The 18,510-nt window shown below is 51.4% G+C and overlaps 1 protein-coding gene across 2 annotated transcripts; it reads right to left on the bottom strand.

The window, feature by feature from the left end:
• Window positions 1-577: 577 nt before the first annotated feature.
• TAF6 (TATA-box binding protein associated factor 6) lies at window positions 578-18,412 on the bottom strand. Of its 2 annotated transcripts, none has more exons than XM_083410300.1 (14): window positions 18,232-18,412; window positions 15,677-15,851; window positions 13,971-14,057; window positions 12,667-12,820; window positions 11,628-11,684; window positions 11,205-11,324; window positions 10,486-10,628; window positions 8,931-9,008; window positions 7,025-7,126; window positions 5,309-5,491; window positions 3,637-3,711; window positions 3,422-3,547; window positions 2,378-2,551; window positions 578-1,562 (listed from the first exon to the last, which is right to left on the bottom strand). In XM_083410300.1, exons 2-14 carry the CDS (start codon window positions 15,830-15,832, stop codon window positions 960-962), a joined length of 2,058 nt encoding a protein of 685 aa, XP_083266426.1. In that variant the 5' UTR covers window positions 15,833-15,851; window positions 18,232-18,412; the 3' UTR covers window positions 578-959. The 2 variants fall into 2 exon arrangements, with proteins under 2 accessions (XP_083266426.1, XP_083266427.1); XM_083410301.1 differs by lacking the exon at window positions 18,232-18,412 and adding an exon at window positions 17,330-17,411.
• Window positions 18,413-18,510: the final 98 nt, after the last annotated feature.

The raw sequence follows: 18,510 nt of genomic DNA, 5'->3' as shown, positions 1-18,510 counted from the left end.
AGGACGCTCTGATGGGAGATGCATCCGCCGCACTCACAGCTGCCTGCTTTGGGTTGGGCCTGCCCTGCCAAGCCCAGGTGGCCGTCACAATCTCCCCGTGGCTTTCAAGAGGAAGGGGGTTCCTTTTACTGTGTCCTGGATTTGGGGGGGGGCGCGGGGGGCGCTGTGGGTATAACCTCAGCGCCTAGGGCTTGCCAATCGAAAGGTTGGCGGTTCGAATCCCCGCGGCGGGGTGCGCTCCCGCTGTTCAGTCCCAGCGCCTGCCAACCCAGCAGTTCGAAAGCAGTCTCGGGTGCAAGTAGATAAATAGGGACCGCTTACTAGCGGGAAGGTAAACGGCGTTTCCGTGTGCGGCTCTGGCTCGCCAGAGCAGCGATGTCACGCTGGCCACGTGACCCGGAAGTGTGTCCGGACAGCGCTGGCCCCTGCCTCTTTGAGTGAGATGGGTGCACAACCCTAGAGTCGGACACGACTGGCCCGTACAGGCAGGGGTACCTTTACCTTTACCTTTTTAGATTTTTTTTGGGGGGGGGGAATCCCACAAGGGAACAGGGCAAACACCACTCTCACAGACCAGTAGAAGAGTCGAGTTTATTGGAACTTAAAAGAGTATCTATTTACAGTTCTGCGACACAGACAAAAGGACAGAGGCGGCTTTCCTACTACACCAAACGTGGGACCCCCCCCCAACGTTCACAAACAAACACACACGCCCCCAATTCGGCCCTGCTGCTCACAGGAAGAAAGAACAACACACAAGAGTCTCGATTCCTTCTCCTCTGCCCCCCAAGTTGCTCCAAAGGTGGGGAGGGAATAGACAGCACCCTTAACGTCACGCAGAGGCTGTCGAGGTGCCATCGTCGCCCCCCCTTCCTTGGCACGCAGTGGGCAGGGGGAGGTGCCGGGCCGTGTTGCGGCCCCCCAGCCGTCTTGCGATCCAGGGACGTGCCTGGCCTCCCTCACAGGGAGGGCGTCTGCGGGGATTCTGGCACCAGGCCCTGTGCCCCGTTAGCCTTGGCCAGGAAGGCGGTGGCGGCCGAGGTGCTGGCGCTGCTCCCGGGGGGCGGGGGGCTCTCGCCGTGCTCCTGCTTGATGCCCCCCACCAGGGCCAAGCCGCCGGCCCCTGAGGAGGAGGAGGAGGAGGGCGAGAGCTGGGCGGCCCCCGCTCCTTTGCCCTCGGCGGCGGCGGGCAGCGAGACCACGATGTACTTCTGGACGCTGCCCGAGACGGGGGGGCTTGGGGCGGCCTGCCCGCCGGAGACCAGCTTGACCAGGGGCTGGGTGCTGGGCACGGTGGTGGTGACGGGGGAGGTGGAGGTGCAGGCGGGGCCCCCGCTGAGCGTGATCACCTGCTGCGAGGTGGGCGTCCCGGAGGCCGAGGAGGACATGACGATGAACTTGGTGGGCGGCGGGGAGGGCTGGGTGGGGGTGGCCGGCCGGGCAGAGACCAGCGTCTGCATGGGGAGGGCCAGGGAGCCGGGCATCTTGATGATGCTGGGGGCCCGCGAGGCGCTGCCGGAGCCCCCCTGGGGGGCCTGGGACAGGGTCAGCGTGGGGCGAGGCTGCGGAGAGAAAGAGAGACAGAGAGAGGAGATCACGGGGGGTGTTAAGATTCCACCCCTCCATGGTTCGTTTTAATCTTAAGATGCATTTCAATCAATTGTTTTATAGCTAGTGTTTGGCTGGGGATGTATAAATAATAATAATAATAATAATAATAATAATAATAATAATAATAATTTATTATTTATACCCCACCCATCTGGCTGGGTTTCCCCAGCCACTCTGGGCAGCTTCCAACAAAATGTTAAAATACAATAGCCCTTCAGATATGAAAAGCTTCCCTAAACAGGGCTGCCTTCAGATGTCTTCTAAAAGTCTGGTAGGTGTTTTTTCCCATCTGGTGGGAGGGAGTTCCACAGGGCGGGCGCCACTACCAAGTGCGAGTTCCTTCGGTGGCGGAGCAAATGCACTCTGCACATGCACAGATGGCACCAGTCTTCCTAATGCATCCTAGGCGTGCACACCCCAGACCCCAGGCCCTTGTTCCAGGCCCTTATAATAATAATAATAGTAATTATTATTATTATTATTATTTATTATTTATACCCTGCCCATCTGGCTGGGTTTCCCCAGCCACTCTGGGCGGCTTCCAACAAAATGTTAAAATACAATAACCTATTAAACAATAAAAGCTTCCTAAACAGGGCTGCCTCTTTAAATAAAATTTAAATATTTAAAATTTATTTAAATAAAATTAATAAAAAAAATTATTATTATTGTGAAGGGAGAGGGGAACTTCAGCCATGGTTGGGGCCGCCCAGGGAAAGACCCGGAGCCCGTGGGTGCTGGGGGGTGGGGTTCTGCCCCCCCTTACCTGGGTGATGGTGAGGGTGGTGCGGTTCACCTGCTGGGCCTGCATGGCTGCCTGGGCGCGAGCCTTGACCACGTGGGTGCACAGGAGCGTGCCCAGCGCCCCGTACTCCGCCCGGTAGGCCTCCTGGTTGTCGGGCTGGGGGCGCAGCTTCGCCAGGACCGGAGCACAGTGTTTCTGTGGTGGGGGGAGGGCGTAGGAGAGACTTAAGAAGAGCAGCGGGGGGAGAGGACCACCCAAGCCCTGCGTCCCGCCCTCACGGCAGCCGTAAGCCACTAAGAGCCCGGGAATTGAGAAAGACTGCCCCTGGATGTGGAGGTTCCATCGGAAGAGCAGAAGAGCCCAGAAGCTGGTCGGGCAAAATAGGGACCCACATATTCCACCGTCCTGCCCTCACAGACGCCAACTAGATGCCCTTGGCAAGCTTGCAAGCAGGATTCAAGCGCAGGAGGAGATTGATGCACTGCCCAGACTGTGCGCTCAGAAATATTTTTCTGAATTTCCCACCCACGTTCTCCTTGCTGCATGCAGTAACGCATGAATCTGACCTTTGGAGTTTGTAAGTAAAGCATTTAAACTTCCTAACGGTGTGGTCCGTTCGTTCCCAGAGGGGCAGAGAAGGGCAGCGGACTAAATGGGATGTTTAAAGGATCTAACTGCCTATATAAGGGGCAGCTAAGTTGGTAGAGAATGAGACTCTTAATCTCAGGGTTGTGGGTTCAAAAGATTCTCGCGTTGCAGGGGGTTGGACTAGATGACCCTTGGTGTCCCTTCCAACCAATTCTACTGTATTCCTCAGGCTTCATCACTGTGCGGTGTGATTCTGTGACCTTAATACTTTTCTGGGAGCTCCCCTCTTGCTGGAGAGATTTGTCCAGCCCCAAACTTTGGATCTAGGGCTCCAGCCGATCAATTACCCCACATGGGTCATCTATATTTTCCTCCCCACAGCTTCTCCCTGTGCTTGGGACCAGCTCTTTCTCTGTACGCAGTCAAGCCATTCGGCAGCAGCCACCCCACCCCACCCCCCGCCGGCTGCCCCCTTACCAAGAGGAGGCTCTGGACGTGGTCGGCCCCAATCTTGTCAATGTTGCTGACGACCGGCCCCTCGAGGACGGAGCGGACCCTCTCCCCCTCCACCTGCAGCCGGGGCAGGATCAGGGTCTTGATCACCTGGGGAGGCAGGAGGAGAGAGAGTGAGGCCCAGCGCCTGCCCCCGGGATGCCCCTGCCGTGCCCCCAGCCGGCTCTGAGGCTACTCACGTCGTGCCCCAGCTCAGCCAGCCCTGCGATGGAGCCGTAGCGCGTGGTCCAGGGGGTCTTCTCGTCCACCCAGCTCTAGTGGGGGAAGAAGAGAGAGAGGGGGGAGTTAGGGTAGGGGAGGGGGCTCCCAAAATGCATATTTTGATCTGATTTCTTTCCGGAGGGCCTGTAAGATAGAGTTGTCCTGCCTGGCCTTTAGCTTGGAATCAACTTGATTCCCTCTTTCCTTTTTCCTTTCTCCTTCTGTGATGGAACTCCTATTTGGGGACTTCCCTGGCTTTTTTTCTGGCCCATGTAGGACCAGTCTGGAAAGGGACGCGGGTGGCGCTGTGGGTTAAACCACAGAGCCTAAGGCTTGCGGATCAGAAGGTTGGCGGTTCGAATCCCCGCAATGACGGGGTGAGCTCCCGTTGCTCGATCTCTGCTCCTGCAAACCTAGCAGTTCGAAAACACGTCAAAGTACAAGTAGATAAATAGGTACCGCTCCAGCGGGAAGGTAAACGGTGTTTCTGTGCGCTGCTCTGGTTCGCCAGAAGCGGCTTAGTCATGCTGGCCATATGACCCGGAAGCTGCACACCGGCTCCCTCGGCCAATAAAGCGAGATGAGCGCCGCAACCCCAGAGTCGTCCGCGAAAGGACCTAATGGTCAGGGGTCCCTTTACCTTTACGACCAGTCTGGATAGTTAGCCTTGGTGAAGACTTGACGTTTTCATCCCCAAAAAAGTTTTAGAGTTTCTGCTGAACTGAGGCTGCGTTTTAATGTTGTGTTTTATTCTTGTTTTTAAGTTGTATTTTAATCAGTTGTTTTTATATCTGGTGTTAGCCGCCCTGAGCCCGGTCTTGGCTGGGGAGGGCCGGGTATAAATAAAATTTATTATTATTGTTATTTATTATATGAAGAGGAGGAGAGCCTGGCTGGGGGATCAGGCCAAAGGGGCTCATTCAGAATCCTGTTCTCACAGCGGCCAACTAGGTGCCTATTACAGGAAAGCTGCAAGCAGGATTCAAACACAAAAGCAAATCTCCCCTCCTGCGTTTTCCAGGAAGTGGGATTAAGAAGCATCGCTGCCTCCGACTGGGGAGGCAAAGCAGAGCCATCCTGACAACAACAACAATTATTATTATTATTTATGACTTATACCCCGCCCATCTGGCCAGGCCTCCCTGGGCACTCTGGGCGGCTCCCAAGAGAATATTAAAAACACCATAAAACATAAAAGACTTCCCTAACCAGGGCTGCATTCAGATATCTTATAGAAGTCAGATAGTTCTTTATTTCCTTGACATCTGATGGGAGGGCGCCACCACCAAGAAGGCCCTGTGCCTGGTTCCCTCTAAAGTCATTTCTCGCGGGGAGGGAACCACCAGAAGACCCTTGGTGCTGGACCTCAGTGTCCGGGCTGAACGATGGAGGTGGAGACGCTCCTCCAGGTATACTGGGCCTTTGAGGCTGTTTCGGGCTTTCAAGCTCAGCACCAACACTTTGAATTGTGCTCAGAAACGTCCTGGGGGCCCTCGATAGCCCTGCCCTCCTCCATGAATTCCCCCAACCCTCTTTTAAAGCCATCCAAGGCCCATCGCTGCCTGCGGTGGCAGGGAGTTCCACAGTCCAACTCAATCTCCCCACGCTCAGCTCCATCAGAGGCCCGTGTGTTCCGGCGTTAACATGCACCTTGGTGAAGGTCTTGGTGATGCGCGACTGAATGTTGTTTGTGGTGGTGCTGAAGTTCTTGCAGATCTGGGCGATGAGCCGGGCGGCAAAGTCCCGCAGCGCCCAGTGGTTGTCCACGTCCGGCCGAAGACACAGCTGGCGGCTGACGATGCAGGTCATGACGGCCGGGATCAGTTCGTGGAGCTGGCAGGGGGTGGGGAAGAAAAGAGGCCCATGGCGTTAAGGTCAGCGCCCGCTCCCGGTTCACTTTGGGGCACCCCAGGACACCCCCCACCCACCCAGGGCTGGACGAGGAAGAGGAAGGGCTGGGAGAGGCTCCCTTGGGTGTCTCCCCCTCACCCACCTGCCCAGTGGCCCCCAGCCCCCCAGAGAGAGCAGGACTGGATTAAGACCTTTCGCACTCAAAAAGATTTTGGTGCCCCTGTATATACCTAATTCAAAAGATAATAAAAAACCGAGCTGCTTGCAGACGGAGACTTTATGTGGACCAATACAGTCATACCTCGGGTTAAATGTGCTTCAGGTTGAGCGTTTTCAAGTTACGCTCCGCGGCGACCCGGAAGTAATGGAGCGCGTTACTTCCGGGTTTCGCCGCTCGCACATGCGCAGACGCTCAAAATGACGTCACGCACATGCGCAGAAGCGGCAAAACGTGACCCACGCAGATGCGTCTTACGTTCTGCTTAGGATGCAAATGGGGCTCCGGAACGGATCCTGTTCGCATCCAGAGGTACCACTGTATGGCGATTATCTGGAACGAGTTGATACGTACATATTAATAGACTGCTAAATTTTGTATTCATTCAGATAGTAAATATAATTTATAAAAGAATGGGAAAAAAATTAAAAATTGTCCAGTAGCACCTTATGGACCAATTCAATTTGTTCTGGGTCTAAGCTTCCGTCTGCATGCACACTTCTTCAGATACACTGAAATAGAAGTCACCAGACTTTTATACATATAGTGGGAGGGTGGGGTTTTTCTCAGAAGGCTAGTAGGAGATGGGTGATTGACTCAATGGTTATGGTAAACCTACGGACGACTGTTAACTGCTTATAAAAGAATGTGTGGGTTAGGGTAATTTTCACCTTGAGCGGATCCTCAAAACTAATCTTACGTAACACACCTGCTTCTGTACTTTGTCGAGAACAGGCGTCCAGCCTGCCTAGTTGCTCTGCTGAGATTTCTAGCTGAGAAAAGGAACGCTCAGCTGAGCCATTTGTGACCGTTCTTGTTAAGAATACACCAAGGCAAATACAGTGGTATCTTGGTTTAAGGACAGCTTAGTTTATGAACGGCTTGGATTAAGAACACTGCAAACCCGGAAGTAGGTGTTTTGGTTTGTGAACTTTGTCTTGGAATAAGAACATGCTCCGCTTCCTGTTGAGTGTGTCCCATTTGTAAATTGAGTCCCCTGCTGCTATGGCAAAGCACGCCTTGGTTTAAGAACGCTTCGGTTTAAGAACGGACTTCCGGAACGGATTAAGTTCGTAAACCAAGGTACCACTGTATACCAAAGTGTTTGGATGAGGCACACTCGATATAGTCTTCTACACTTATTTAATAAGTTCAGGCTTTTTCTCCCCCGCCCTCCGGTGGAACCTGGTTCAGCTGCACCACGTGGCCTATGGACCATGTCTGTGGTTCCTACAGAACGGGCTTATTTTGCTTAATGGTCCCTCCATCCCTGAGAGAGAGAGAGAGAAGAGGCTCACGTATTTCTCCAGGTAGAGGGTGGGGTTGTCCATCAAGGCCTTCACCATCCGCATCAGGTAGATCAGGAGAGCCAGGTTGTTCTGTACCACGTTCACCCGCACCTGGAAGGAGGGAGGGATGGGGAGACAGGGACCTCAGGTGAGAGGCTCCAGATCAGACTGGGAAAGGCAGCCGGCAGCTACAGAGATACGCCTCCAGGCATCTTTTACCACATGTGGTGGACATGTACATTGGTAAAGGCTTTCTGGGAAATGGTATACTGTATTTTTCGCTCCATAAGACACACTTTTTTCTTCCTAAAAAGTAAGGGGAAATGTCTGTATGTCTTATGGAGCGAATGTGTGGTCCCTGGAGCCGAATTGCCCAGGGGCAAAAAGCAGATCATGCTTTTTTTTTTTCTTCTTTTTTTTTAAAGAGGGAAGGGGGTGTTTAAACAAAGCTGCTGATCGTTTGCCAATCGGGGAGAGAGATAAGGGACGCTAGAGATACAGGAGGCTGCCTGGGAGCAGGGAGGTAAAAGCCCATGGATCCTCAGGATTTTTGCATTGGGTCACCCCAAATTCACCATCAGACCACATAGTATGTCCATGGCTGCAGCCTGCACCACAAAAATCATACATCCATTGTTTCATTCAGAATATTTTTTTTCTTGTTTTCCTCCTCTAAAAACTAGGTGTGTCTTATGGTCAGGTCTTGTGGTCAGGTCTTATGGAGCGAAAAATACGGTATATAATGAACTAAAGAAAATGCTTAAAAATACATTTGTCAATAAACCAGAAGCCTTTTTACTAGGTATAATAGAGTTTCCAAAAGAAGATAAATGACTTTTTATGTATGCAACGGCAGTAGCGAGAATGCCACTAGCCCAGAGATGGAAGGAAGGAGAAGTACCAACCAAAGAAAAATGGCAGAGGAAACTGATGGAGTAGGCAGAGATGGCGAAACCGACGGGGAAGATTCGAAAGACTGGAGTTAATTTGTAATTTGTTTAAAAGACCACTGTAAACAGTTAAAATCTTTGGCAGGGATGTAAGGACACTTGTAATGTGGAACCATTTATGGTCACTATGGATATAATGGATGAGTAACGGTAAAAGATGCAGCAAACTGAAATTTAAACATGGAACCCATAGAGGGAGGGAAGGAAGATCTGGAGGTTAGAAAGAACCTTGTATTTTAATGTTTGAAATGGTTTTGTTTCGTATGTTTAAAATTATCAAAAACTCAATAAAAAAATATTTTAAAAAGAGATGCGCCCTCGAATCCAGGGCTCCTTTCGCGCCTGACCCGAAGGCCGCAGTAGACGCGGGATGCTGCAGCAAAATTGCTGACAGGAGCAAGGAGGCCTTCCCTGCACTGTGTGCCTTTGCTGCTGAGGGGTCTGATCCGACACAGGGCCAGGTTCAAGGTGCTGCTGCTACTATCAGGATAAAAGGTAAAGGTAAAGGGACCCCTGACCATTAGGTCCAGTCGTGACCGACTCTGGGGTTGCAGCGCTCATCTCACTTTATTGGCCGAGGGAGCCGGCGTACAGCTTCTGGGTCATGTGGCCAGCAGGACTAAGCCACTTCTGGCGAACCAGAGCAGCGCACGGAAACGCCGTTTACCTTCACGCCAGAGCAGTACCTATTTATCTACTTGCACTTTGACATGGTTTCAAACTGCTAGGTTGGCAGGAGCTGGGACCGAGCAACGGGAGCTCACCCCGTCACTGCGGGGATTCAAACCGCTGACCTTCTGATCGGCAAGTCCTAGACTCTGTGGTTTAACCCACAGCGCCACCCGCGTCCCTTCACTATCAGGATACAAAGCCCTTTGAAAGCTCGAGACCCATTAAGCTCGAGTTTTAACCTGGTTTTGAAAGACTTTTCTACCCCTCCCCCCCTTTGCACACAAACCCCTTACCCCTTCGGAGATGAACGTGCTGAAGCGAGGCAGCATCTGGTAGAGGCCGGGGTCTGTGGCGATACTCTGAAGAGCCTCCTGCAGAAAAAAGCCAGAACGTCAGGAATCAGGGAGGGCGTTGCAGCCGGATCAGGCCATTGGCATCCTCCTCACAGTGGCCGACCCAACACCCCAAAGGGAAGAAAGCCCCCAAGGAGGATGCGAGGGCAGCGGCCTCCTCCCGCTCTTGTTCTCCGCCATTCTGAGGTAGACTGGCTTTGTCCATGGAGGCTCCACGTGGGAATCGTAGGAAACTTGGCCAGCATCCTGGTCTCACAACCAGGCACCCCAAAGGGAACTCCACAAGCAGGATCCGAGCAACAGAGCAATAGTCTCCCTTCCCGTGGTTTCCAGCCACAGGCCTCAAAAAGTGTTGGACTCCACTTCCCATGATGCATCAGCACGGGTCATACTGGCTGCTGGGAATTGTAGTCCAAGTCACCAGCAGGAGGGCTCCAGGGTGGGATTGCAGTGGTACCTTGTTTTGAGTCTGGGATCCGTTCAGGAGCCCCGGACGCTCGACAAAGCGCCGCTTTGCGTGAGCGGCAAACCTGGAAGTCACCCATTCCGTTACTTCCAGGTTTGCCGCGGACGTTCCACGAAACGGATGCTAAATGGGGCGGATTCACGACGAGGTACTACTGTATAAACTGGCCACACGAGCCCCTCACTCTCCCTTCTCCAAGGCAGTGTGGTGGTGGAGGGAGAGCTAAGAAGATTCACGACAAATAAAAGCACTTCTTGAAAGACCTACATTGGCTCCCAGTACGTTTCCAAGCACCATTCAAAGTGTTGCTGCTGACCTTGAAAGCCCTAAACGGCCTCAAAGGCCCAGTAGACCTGGAGGAGCATCTCCACCCCCATCGTTCAGCCCTGAGGTCCAGCTCTGAGGGCCTTCTGGCGGTTCCCTCCCTGCAAGAAGCCAAGTTACAGGGAACCAGGCAGAGGGCCTTTTTGGTAGTTGCACCCGCCCTGTGGAACGCCCTCCCACCAGATGTCAAAGAGAAGAACAACTACCTGACTTTTAGAAGACATCTGAAGGCAGCCCTGTTTAGGGAAGCTTTTAATGTTTAATAGACTATTTTATTTTAATATTCTGTTGGAGGCCGCCCAGAGTGGCTGGGGAAACCCAGCCAGATGGGCGGGGAATAAATAATAAATTATTATTATTATTATTATTATTATTATTATTATTCACGCAGCACAGGGTTAAGCTGTGGAACTCCCTGCCACAGCAGGGTGGGACGGCCACCAACCTGGCTTTAAAAGAGGATTAGGCAAATTGAGGAAGGAGTGAGGGCTCTGCCACAACAGCAGGCGCTCTGAATCCCAGTTGCTGGCAGCAACCGGAGAGGAGAGGCTGCACCTGCTCAGATCCTGCTGCCTGTTTCCCATAACGGGCACCTGGCTGCCCACTGCAAGGAGAGGGTGCTGGGCTCCCCAACTCCTGCGACTGCTGCCTTGTGCAGGGGGCTGGACTAGAGGATCTCGGGGGTTCCCTTCCACGCTTTCTCACCGCCCGCTTGGCCTCGCAGGAGCCCACGCAGGCCTCCGTGATCTCCTTGTAGTACAGCTGCTGCTCGACGGAGAGTTCGTGGATGCTTCGGGGCTTCAGCTTCAGGGGGGCGCCCTCCAAAAGGGGGCCCTTCTTCTCTTTGCCTGGCAGGGAGGAAACGAAGGCAGGCAGGGTCACGGCGGGGAAGCAAAGGGTTTGGCGGCTGGCGGAGGTCCAGTTGACCAGCTGGAGATCTGTGGGCACCAGGTTGGTTGACATCTCCATCTGGCTGACCCCTCCAGCTTCCTTCCGCAGGTCAACAATGTCTAGGCAACACAACGACCATATACATACCTAATAGGCAACCTTTATAGAATTCCTTTAAACAATAACAAGTTCAAAATGAAATCTTAGTCTCAAAGTCTCTGAAACTCTTTAAATGAAGTGAGCTAGCGGGGACCACACATTTGCTCCATAAGACGCACAAACATTTCCCCTTACTTTTTAGGAAGAAAAAAGTGTTTCTTATGGAGCGAAAAATACGGTGCCTTGTCCAGTCCACATTTTACCAGCTTCTCTGCAAGAATATCACGGGAGACCGTGACAAGAGCCTTCCTGAAATCAAGATATACTACATCCCCTGAATTCCCCTGATCCACCAAGCTGGTAACTCCACCAAAAAAATAAATGGGCAAACATTTATCAAAACACAGAGCCCCGCTGCCCTGCCAAGACCTGACCTTTGCCATCGGGGGCCGCGGTGGTCTGCCCTTTGCCCCTGAGGGCGCCGTCCTCCTGCTGCCCTGGTTTCGTTGCTTTGAGGGGCTCGGTGGCCTCTGTTTTCTGCTGCTCCTTCGGGGCTGGCGAGGAAGGGGAAAAGATGGATTGAGGTCAGGCTCAGCTTCTTCTCTGTGCAAATGAAGTTTCGTTTATTGACTTCCTAACGTGCACCAAACAGAGAGAACGCTCCTAACATGGGAAGTCCCATTAAAAAAATTATAATTTGGCAGAATATTTGGATTATTGGATATGTATATGTATAATTTGGAATATTTAATGTGATTGGATTGGATTGTTAAAGTGGAAAACTTAATAAAAATGAATTTTTTAAAAAAGAAAGTGCCCCATCAGATTCACGTTATCAACCAAAGCGGGCGACTCACCTGGGGGTGGGTTTTCTGGGATGGCGGGCTGGACCCCCTCGATGCTCAGCCAGTGGGCTACGAGAGAGGGGAAAAGAAACGTCAGAGACAAAGAGACAGGCAAACCTCCACACGCTTCTGCTCAGCTGCCGAGACACAAGCTTGTGGATCTCAAGAGTCGCTTCTCCTAGACGCTTGGGAAACAGCTCTTCAAAGATCCCTGCATTGCAGGGGGTTGGACTGGATGACCTTTGGGGTCCTTTCGAAGTCTACAATTCTAAGGTCCCTCACACCAGGGCCAGAAGGGACTGCCAAGGGTCAAGAATAATAATAATAATAATAAATATTTCTACCCTGCCCTTCCTGGTTCAGAAACTGGGCTCAGGGCAGCTAGCAACAAATTCAAAACAATTATAAAAGCACCATAAAATACAGTATAAAAACATGAATAACAACAAGGATTATAATAACAAGGATGGCAGTATCCTAGTGAACTCTCTTCCTGGCCCTTAAGATCTATCTAAAGATTAACTACATCAAAGTAACCTACGATATTCATGTACGGAGGATGTCCAGTGAAGTCACTGGCCTGTGTACATGACTTGCCAAGCAAGAGAAATAGGACAGAGATGCAGAGGTGTGGATTGATCAAAAATCCTATCAAAATGGCTCAAACCCAGTCAACGCAATGCTTTCATTGCCGGCACAAATGGCTTGCTCCATATTTTTTATAATTCCTCCTAGCCATCCCACCTGATCACTACAGTGGAGGGCAGTGACTAGCCATTAATAATAATAATAATAAGTATTATTTATACCCCGCCCTCCCCAGCCAAGGCCGGGCTCAGGGCGGCTAACAACCAATAATAAAACCAAGCTGAATGAATACAACTTAAAAACAAGATTAAAATACAACATTAAAACGTTGTGGCTGGTTGCCCTCCATCGCCCTCTCCTCGTGCGTGAACGCTGCTTTGCCAGCAGGAGGCACCCACCTTCCCCAGAGCCCCCCCCTCGATCTGAGCGCCACACAGCCCCTGGGCTCCCCCCCCCACCTCACCTTTGAGGCAGACGTCGAGGGGCACGCGAGGCAAGGGGGTGTTGATGATGTCGCTCAGGTCAACCTCTTTCTCCTCGTAGAAGTGCAGCTCGCGGCCCCCACCGCTGGCGTAGCGGAAGGGGATGAACTCCTGGGCGTGGAAGCCGTACAGCGGCTGGGGCGGAAACAGAGGAAGAAAGCGGGTCAAGGGGCCGCCCCGGATAAGGCCCTGCTGCCTCCCTCCCTAAATCCAACTCAAAACAACCGGCCCCGACTCAGCTGGTAGAGCAGGAGACTCTCAATTTCAGGGTCGAGGGTTCAAGCACCACGTTAGGCAAAATATTCCTGCATTGCAGGGGGTTGGACTAGATGACCCTCAGGTTCCCTCCCAGCTTTGCAGTTCTATGAATCTAGGATCGCTCATTTATTTTTAGTTCTTCCCTATGACACGGACCAGGAGAAAAAGCAAATAATGATGGGAAAGTACGGTTAAGTTCAACACAAGGAGCTTTCGAGAACAGGGTCAAAATCTGGGGAGAATGAAACGGACGCAATTGTACTTGGGGCATGAAAACACAACTGACACAACAAAAGAGGCAGGGAAATAAACAAAAGGGTCTCGTCCATTTACAGATGCCGCCAAATGTAAGGAATTTGGCACCCATGTGGCTGCGATAACATACAGGTGAAACTCGAAAGATTAGAATATCGTAGAAAATTACCTTTTGAGGCTTTCCCTCCTTATGGAGGGTCTCAAGGGTGGCTTTCTGCACAACTGTCAGGTCAGCAGCCTTCCCCGTGATTGTGCTTCCAACTGAACCAGACAGAGAGACCATTTAAAGGCTCAGGAACCCATTGTAGGTGTTATGGATTGAATAGCTACTGCACCTTTTCACAATATTCTAATTTTCTGAGATTGTTAATTTGGGGCTTTCATCAGCTGTACGCCATGATCATCACAATTATAACACATAAAGGCTTGACGTATCTCACTTTGCATGTCATGAGTCTCTCTCATATATTAGTTTCACCTTTTAAGTTGAATTACTGAAATATATTAACACTTCCACGGTATTCTACTTTTTCGAGTTTCACCTGTATGCGTAATAAAAAATAACCCCCAAATAGAGGTGGGGTCACCCCTTAGCCACTATGCCAATTTCTCTGAGGCAGCAATGAACACACAATCCCAGTTGGAAGGGACCCCACAGGTCATCTAGTCCAACCCCCTGCAAGGCAGGAACATGCAGCTCGAGACGATGGCTCTGCTTCCGCACAAACACCCCCAGCCCTGCCGAAATTGTCCGCCCCACCCCAACACTCACCTCCACGTTCTTCAATTTTAGGGCCAAGTCGATGTCCCCCGTCGTGAGCGTCCGGCGTTTGCCCATGCGCATGAACTTCAAGGCATCCTGAGCGGGTGGAAGTCGCAGTGGGAAAAAGAGAGACCGGGCAAAAGGTTGGGTGTGCCTCCAAGAGGGGAGGCCAAAGCTTCTGCTCCCTCTTCCCCTCCCCACCTCCCCAAACCCTGCAGGGCAACCGCCTGCCAATCAACCGATGGCACACCGACGCTTTCTGGGCCCTGCACAGTTAGAAGTCAAGCAGGATGAGCGGAGATGAATTGCACAGCCCCACAAAACATTGGGGTCCCCCGTGTCTTTAGTTGAACATGAGAAGAGCATTTGCTGCCTCCAAACTTGGCGTCAGAGCGTAGCCATCGTGGCTGGTAGCCTGTCCGTCATCTTTCAAAAGCAACACGATGGCCAGAAACAATCACAATGTGAAAAACTTTATGGAATAATTCCAGACATCCAAACTAACAAGCTGAAGTCTCTGAAAGTCTCAGCAAGTCTTTAAATGGATCAAGGTGCCAGACTTTACCCGGCGGAAAGCAAGCTGTGAACAGCTTTGTATAATCAGCAAATGTCCGATTCTGATGTCCAACTCTGAACTCTGCAGCAGTGTTTCCGGATAACAACTACTGTTTCATTGAATTCTTTTTTTAATTTTCAAAGATCTTTATTGAAACTTAACATATATACATAATAACCAAAATTCCCAATGATTCCCTCACATAAAATATAATACCTAAATTACAACAGTTGCATAATTATACACTTAATTATAAAACCCCCCACCCACCTCTACTTCCCTCCACAGCAATTTGACTTTTTTATATTTTTTTCTACCTTTCCCCCCTTGCATTCTATAATAAATTATTTTTGTTAAATTCTGATCTTTCCTTCTTTCTTTATTGGTTTTGTTATTGCTTACATTTTTTACTCTAAGCCTATTAACATGTCATTTCTAGAACAATATTTTGACACGTTTCGTTGAATTCTTCATCAGCCAATTAGTTCAACACTCGTAAGTAGAAAGATATGTAATTTCATCATTAACCAATCTTTTTTCCGAATAGATATAATATACATGAGAATGAAAAATACTCCGGAACAGGGCTCTACATGATGAAGAATTCAACAAAACAGGACTTTCAGAGGCTTCAGTTTGTTAGTTTTGATGTTTTGAATTATTCCATAAAGTTTTCCGCATTGTAATTGTTTCTGGCCATAGTGTTGCTTTTGATATTGCCGATTCATATTTTGCAACACAGGGGTTTGTTGGTTTGCTCATCCTCTTCCAAAGCTAGCCTTGGTGAAGACCTGATGTTTTCATCCCCCAAAAAGTTTTTGATTTGAGTTTCTATTGAAATGAGGCTGCATTTTAATGTTTTAATGTTGTATTTTAATCTTGTTTTTAAGCTGTATTTCAATCAATCGGTTGTTAGCTGCTCTGAGCCCAGTCTTGGCTGGGGAGGGCGGGGTATAAATAATAATAATTATTCTTATTATTATAAAGCTATCTGAGTTGGTGGCAATCCCTGTCTCCTGTGGGAGGGAGTTCCGCAGTTGAACTCTGTGTTCAAGTACCATAAACAATTATTATTATTATAAAGCTATCTGAGTTGGTGGCAATCCCTGTCTCCGGTGGGAGGGAGTTCCGCAGTTGAACTCTGTGTTCAAGTACCGACCTGGGCGATCTCCTTGATGCGGTAGCTGACTTCGTCCGCCAGCATCTGGCAGGTCTCCTCAGGGACCTGCCCGATGCCCATCGACTCGGCCATGACCTTCATGGACTCCGTGGGCAGCTGCATGTTGCTCAGCTTCATCTTCTTCTCTTCCGCCATCTTGGCTCAACGGCTGCCCCTGCGGGTGGAAAGACCACAAAGATCTGCTCTGGTCACCGGCATCCCTCACTCCAGGCAGCCTTCTGCCTCAACCCTCTCAGACCCCAACACTGGCCAACTCATAGCAAAGCCTTTTTGGTGGTGGCTCCCTGTTGGCGTAACGCCCTCCCTGGAGATGTGCTGCTGCGTCCCCCGCTATTATTGCTTAGCCAACTCATTTTCATGGAGATTTCTGTGGACATGTAAGAAGTACATGCTAAGAAACAAAACATACATAACAAAACCTAACTGTGAACTTATTATTTGTTGGAGCACGGAAAAGAAACAGCTGAGGGAAGCCAAGGTGGTAAGATATGGAGATGGGAATCTGGGTAACAAATGGAAGTAGTTTTACGCATTGCAGGCAAGAGACCCCCAATGCTGAACTGCAATGCAGTCATACCTCGGGTTACAGACACTTCAGGTTGCGTTTCTTCGGGCTGTGGACCGCCGAAACCCAGAAGTACCGGAATGGGTCACTTCCGGGTTTCGCTGGTCGCGCATGCGCAGAAGCGATAAATCATGCTTTGCGCATGCACAGAAGCGCCGAATCCCAACCTGCATGTGTGCAGATGCCCCGCTGCGGGTTGCAAACGTGCATCCCGCATGGATACATTCACAACCTGAGCGTCCACCGTACTTGCTCACAATCTCTCCCTCACTAGGCAGCCCTGTTTAGGGAAGTTTTAAATGTTTGATGTTTTGTCGTGTTTTTAATATTCTGTTGGGAAACCCAGCGAGATGGGCGGGGTATGAATAATAAATTGTTACAGTGGTGCCTCTGGTTACATCCTTACCGTAATTCGTTTTAAACATGATGGATCTATTTCCAAACATATCTTGCAATGTTAGTGATAATGCACATTACAGTGGTGCCTCGCAAGACGAAAAGAATCCGTTCCGCGGGTCTTTTCGTCTTGCGGTTTTTTCGTCTTGCGAAGCAAGCCCATTGACGGAGTAGCGCTATTAGCGCTATTGGCACTTTAAGGGCTAAAAACGGCTTTTTAAGGCTTAAGGGATTAGCGGTTTTGCTGCTAAAATGCTTTTAGCAGCTTAGCGCTTCAGGAAAAGGGGTTTTGGAGCGAAAAAAAATTCATTTTTTTCCGTCAATTTTCGTCTTGCGAAGCAAGCCCTTAGGGAAATTCGTCTTGCGAAGAGCCTCTGAAAACGGAAAACCCTTTCGTCTTGTGGATTTTCCGTCTTGCGAGGCATTTGTCTTGCGGGGCACCACTGTAAATATGTGGGAGCCCGTTTCAAAACCTAGTCATGGCTGACCCCCACTGGAGGAGAGATGCCTCAGCAGCTGCCAGGCTCAATCCTGAGGGGCGGCAGAATGAGGCTCCCCAGGCCCAAAATGGGCACTTCCCTGTCCCACCTCAGAGCGTAACGGCTCAAAAGAGAAAGCGGGGGCAGCCAACCTGCCCCCCCGCTCACAGCTGCCTCACCTGAGTCACTCACCTTGTGCAGTGCAGCCGCAGGAACTCTCAGCCATGGACTATAGAGAATGCAAAAGCGCTGGCCTGCCTGCTGCATGTGCACAGGATCACATCATCCCTCTCTTGCATGCGCACCGCCCCCCCCTCCCCGCAACCACACCCCACCTGCAGTATCAATAGACACCAGATGCAGAGGACGTGCACGGGACGCCATACAGTGGTACCTCTGGCTACGTACTTAATTCGTTCCGGAGGTCTGTTCTTAACCTGAAACTGTTCTTAACCTGAAGCACCACTTTAGCTAATGGGGCCTCCTGCTGCTGCCAGAGCACGATTTCTGTTCTCAACCTGAAGCAAAGTTCTTAACCGGAGGTACTATTTCTGGGTTAGCGGAGTCTGCAACCTGAAGCGTTTGTAACCCGAGGTACCGCTGTATTATTATTAGGGACTTTTGGAAGGAAAACGAAATACTAGGTATTCTAGCGGCTGAATGATGCTCTTCTGGCCACTGCTTTTCCAGTTTTTAAACTATTACTGTTAAGTTGCTCCTTCAAGTGGCAGAATGGAAGCAGAAGAGCAGCGGGAAATGAGGAGGGCCAATGCAGCTGAATGTCAGAGCCGCGTCCCAGCCGCCTGAGCCGCCGGGTTGGCGAGGGAGCCTCTCGGTGCCCGGGACCACCGGGGGGGAGAAGGGACGGCCAAGCGGCCAGGCCGGAGGATGCGACGCCCAGCCGGGGCGAGGCTGCCCGGGGGACGCGGCTGCCCGCCAGCCCACAGACCCCGCAAGGGCCACCTCGGGGGGGGAACCCCAGGGGCCATCTAGTCCAACCCCTCCCCCGCCATGCAGGAAGCAGCTCGCTCGCTGCCCCCGGAGGAGCGGCCCCCGGGGCATGTGCAGAGCGCAGCCGGCGGCGCGCCACTTACCGCCGGCGGAGGCCTCCCTGCCCGCCAATACGGTACAGCCGCCTCCGGGCGACGTGCCTCAGGCGGCGCCCCTACATCCGCATATACGGTAGTCCTTTCCAGGCGGCGTCATCCGACGGCGCCCCTGCCCCGCGACGGGGAGACACAAACCCCGCCCACAGCCCCCACCGGAAGTGCCCAAAGGGCGCCGCTGCAGGAGGAGGAGGGGGAGGTGGGCGGAGCTTCCTTTTCGCCCCGGCGCCTGGTTGGTGGGGGTGGCTTTTTTATCCACACGCGCAT

Source organism: Podarcis tiliguerta (genome assembly GCF_965153285.1).
Source record: "Podarcis tiliguerta genome assembly, chromosome: 13".
NCBI lineage: Eukaryota > Metazoa > Chordata > Lepidosauria > Squamata > Lacertidae > Podarcis > Podarcis tiliguerta.
The sequence above is the reverse complement of the archived record's forward strand: the minus strand, read 5'-3'. Positions and strand labels throughout refer to the sequence as shown.

Coding starts and splice junctions, on each gene's coding strand:
- TAF6 (XM_083410300.1), bottom strand. CDS start 15,832: ATGGCGGAAGAGAAGAAGATGAAGCTGAGCAACATGCAGCTGCCCACG. Junction 11,685..12,666: donor CCTCGACGTCTGCCTCAAAG/GTGAGGTGGGGG, acceptor CCTCTCTCGTAG/CCCACTGGCTGAGCATCGAG. Junction 3,712..5,308: donor TCACCAAGACCTTCACCAAG/GTGCATGTTAAC, acceptor TTCCCCCACTAG/AGCTGGGTGGACGAGAAGAC.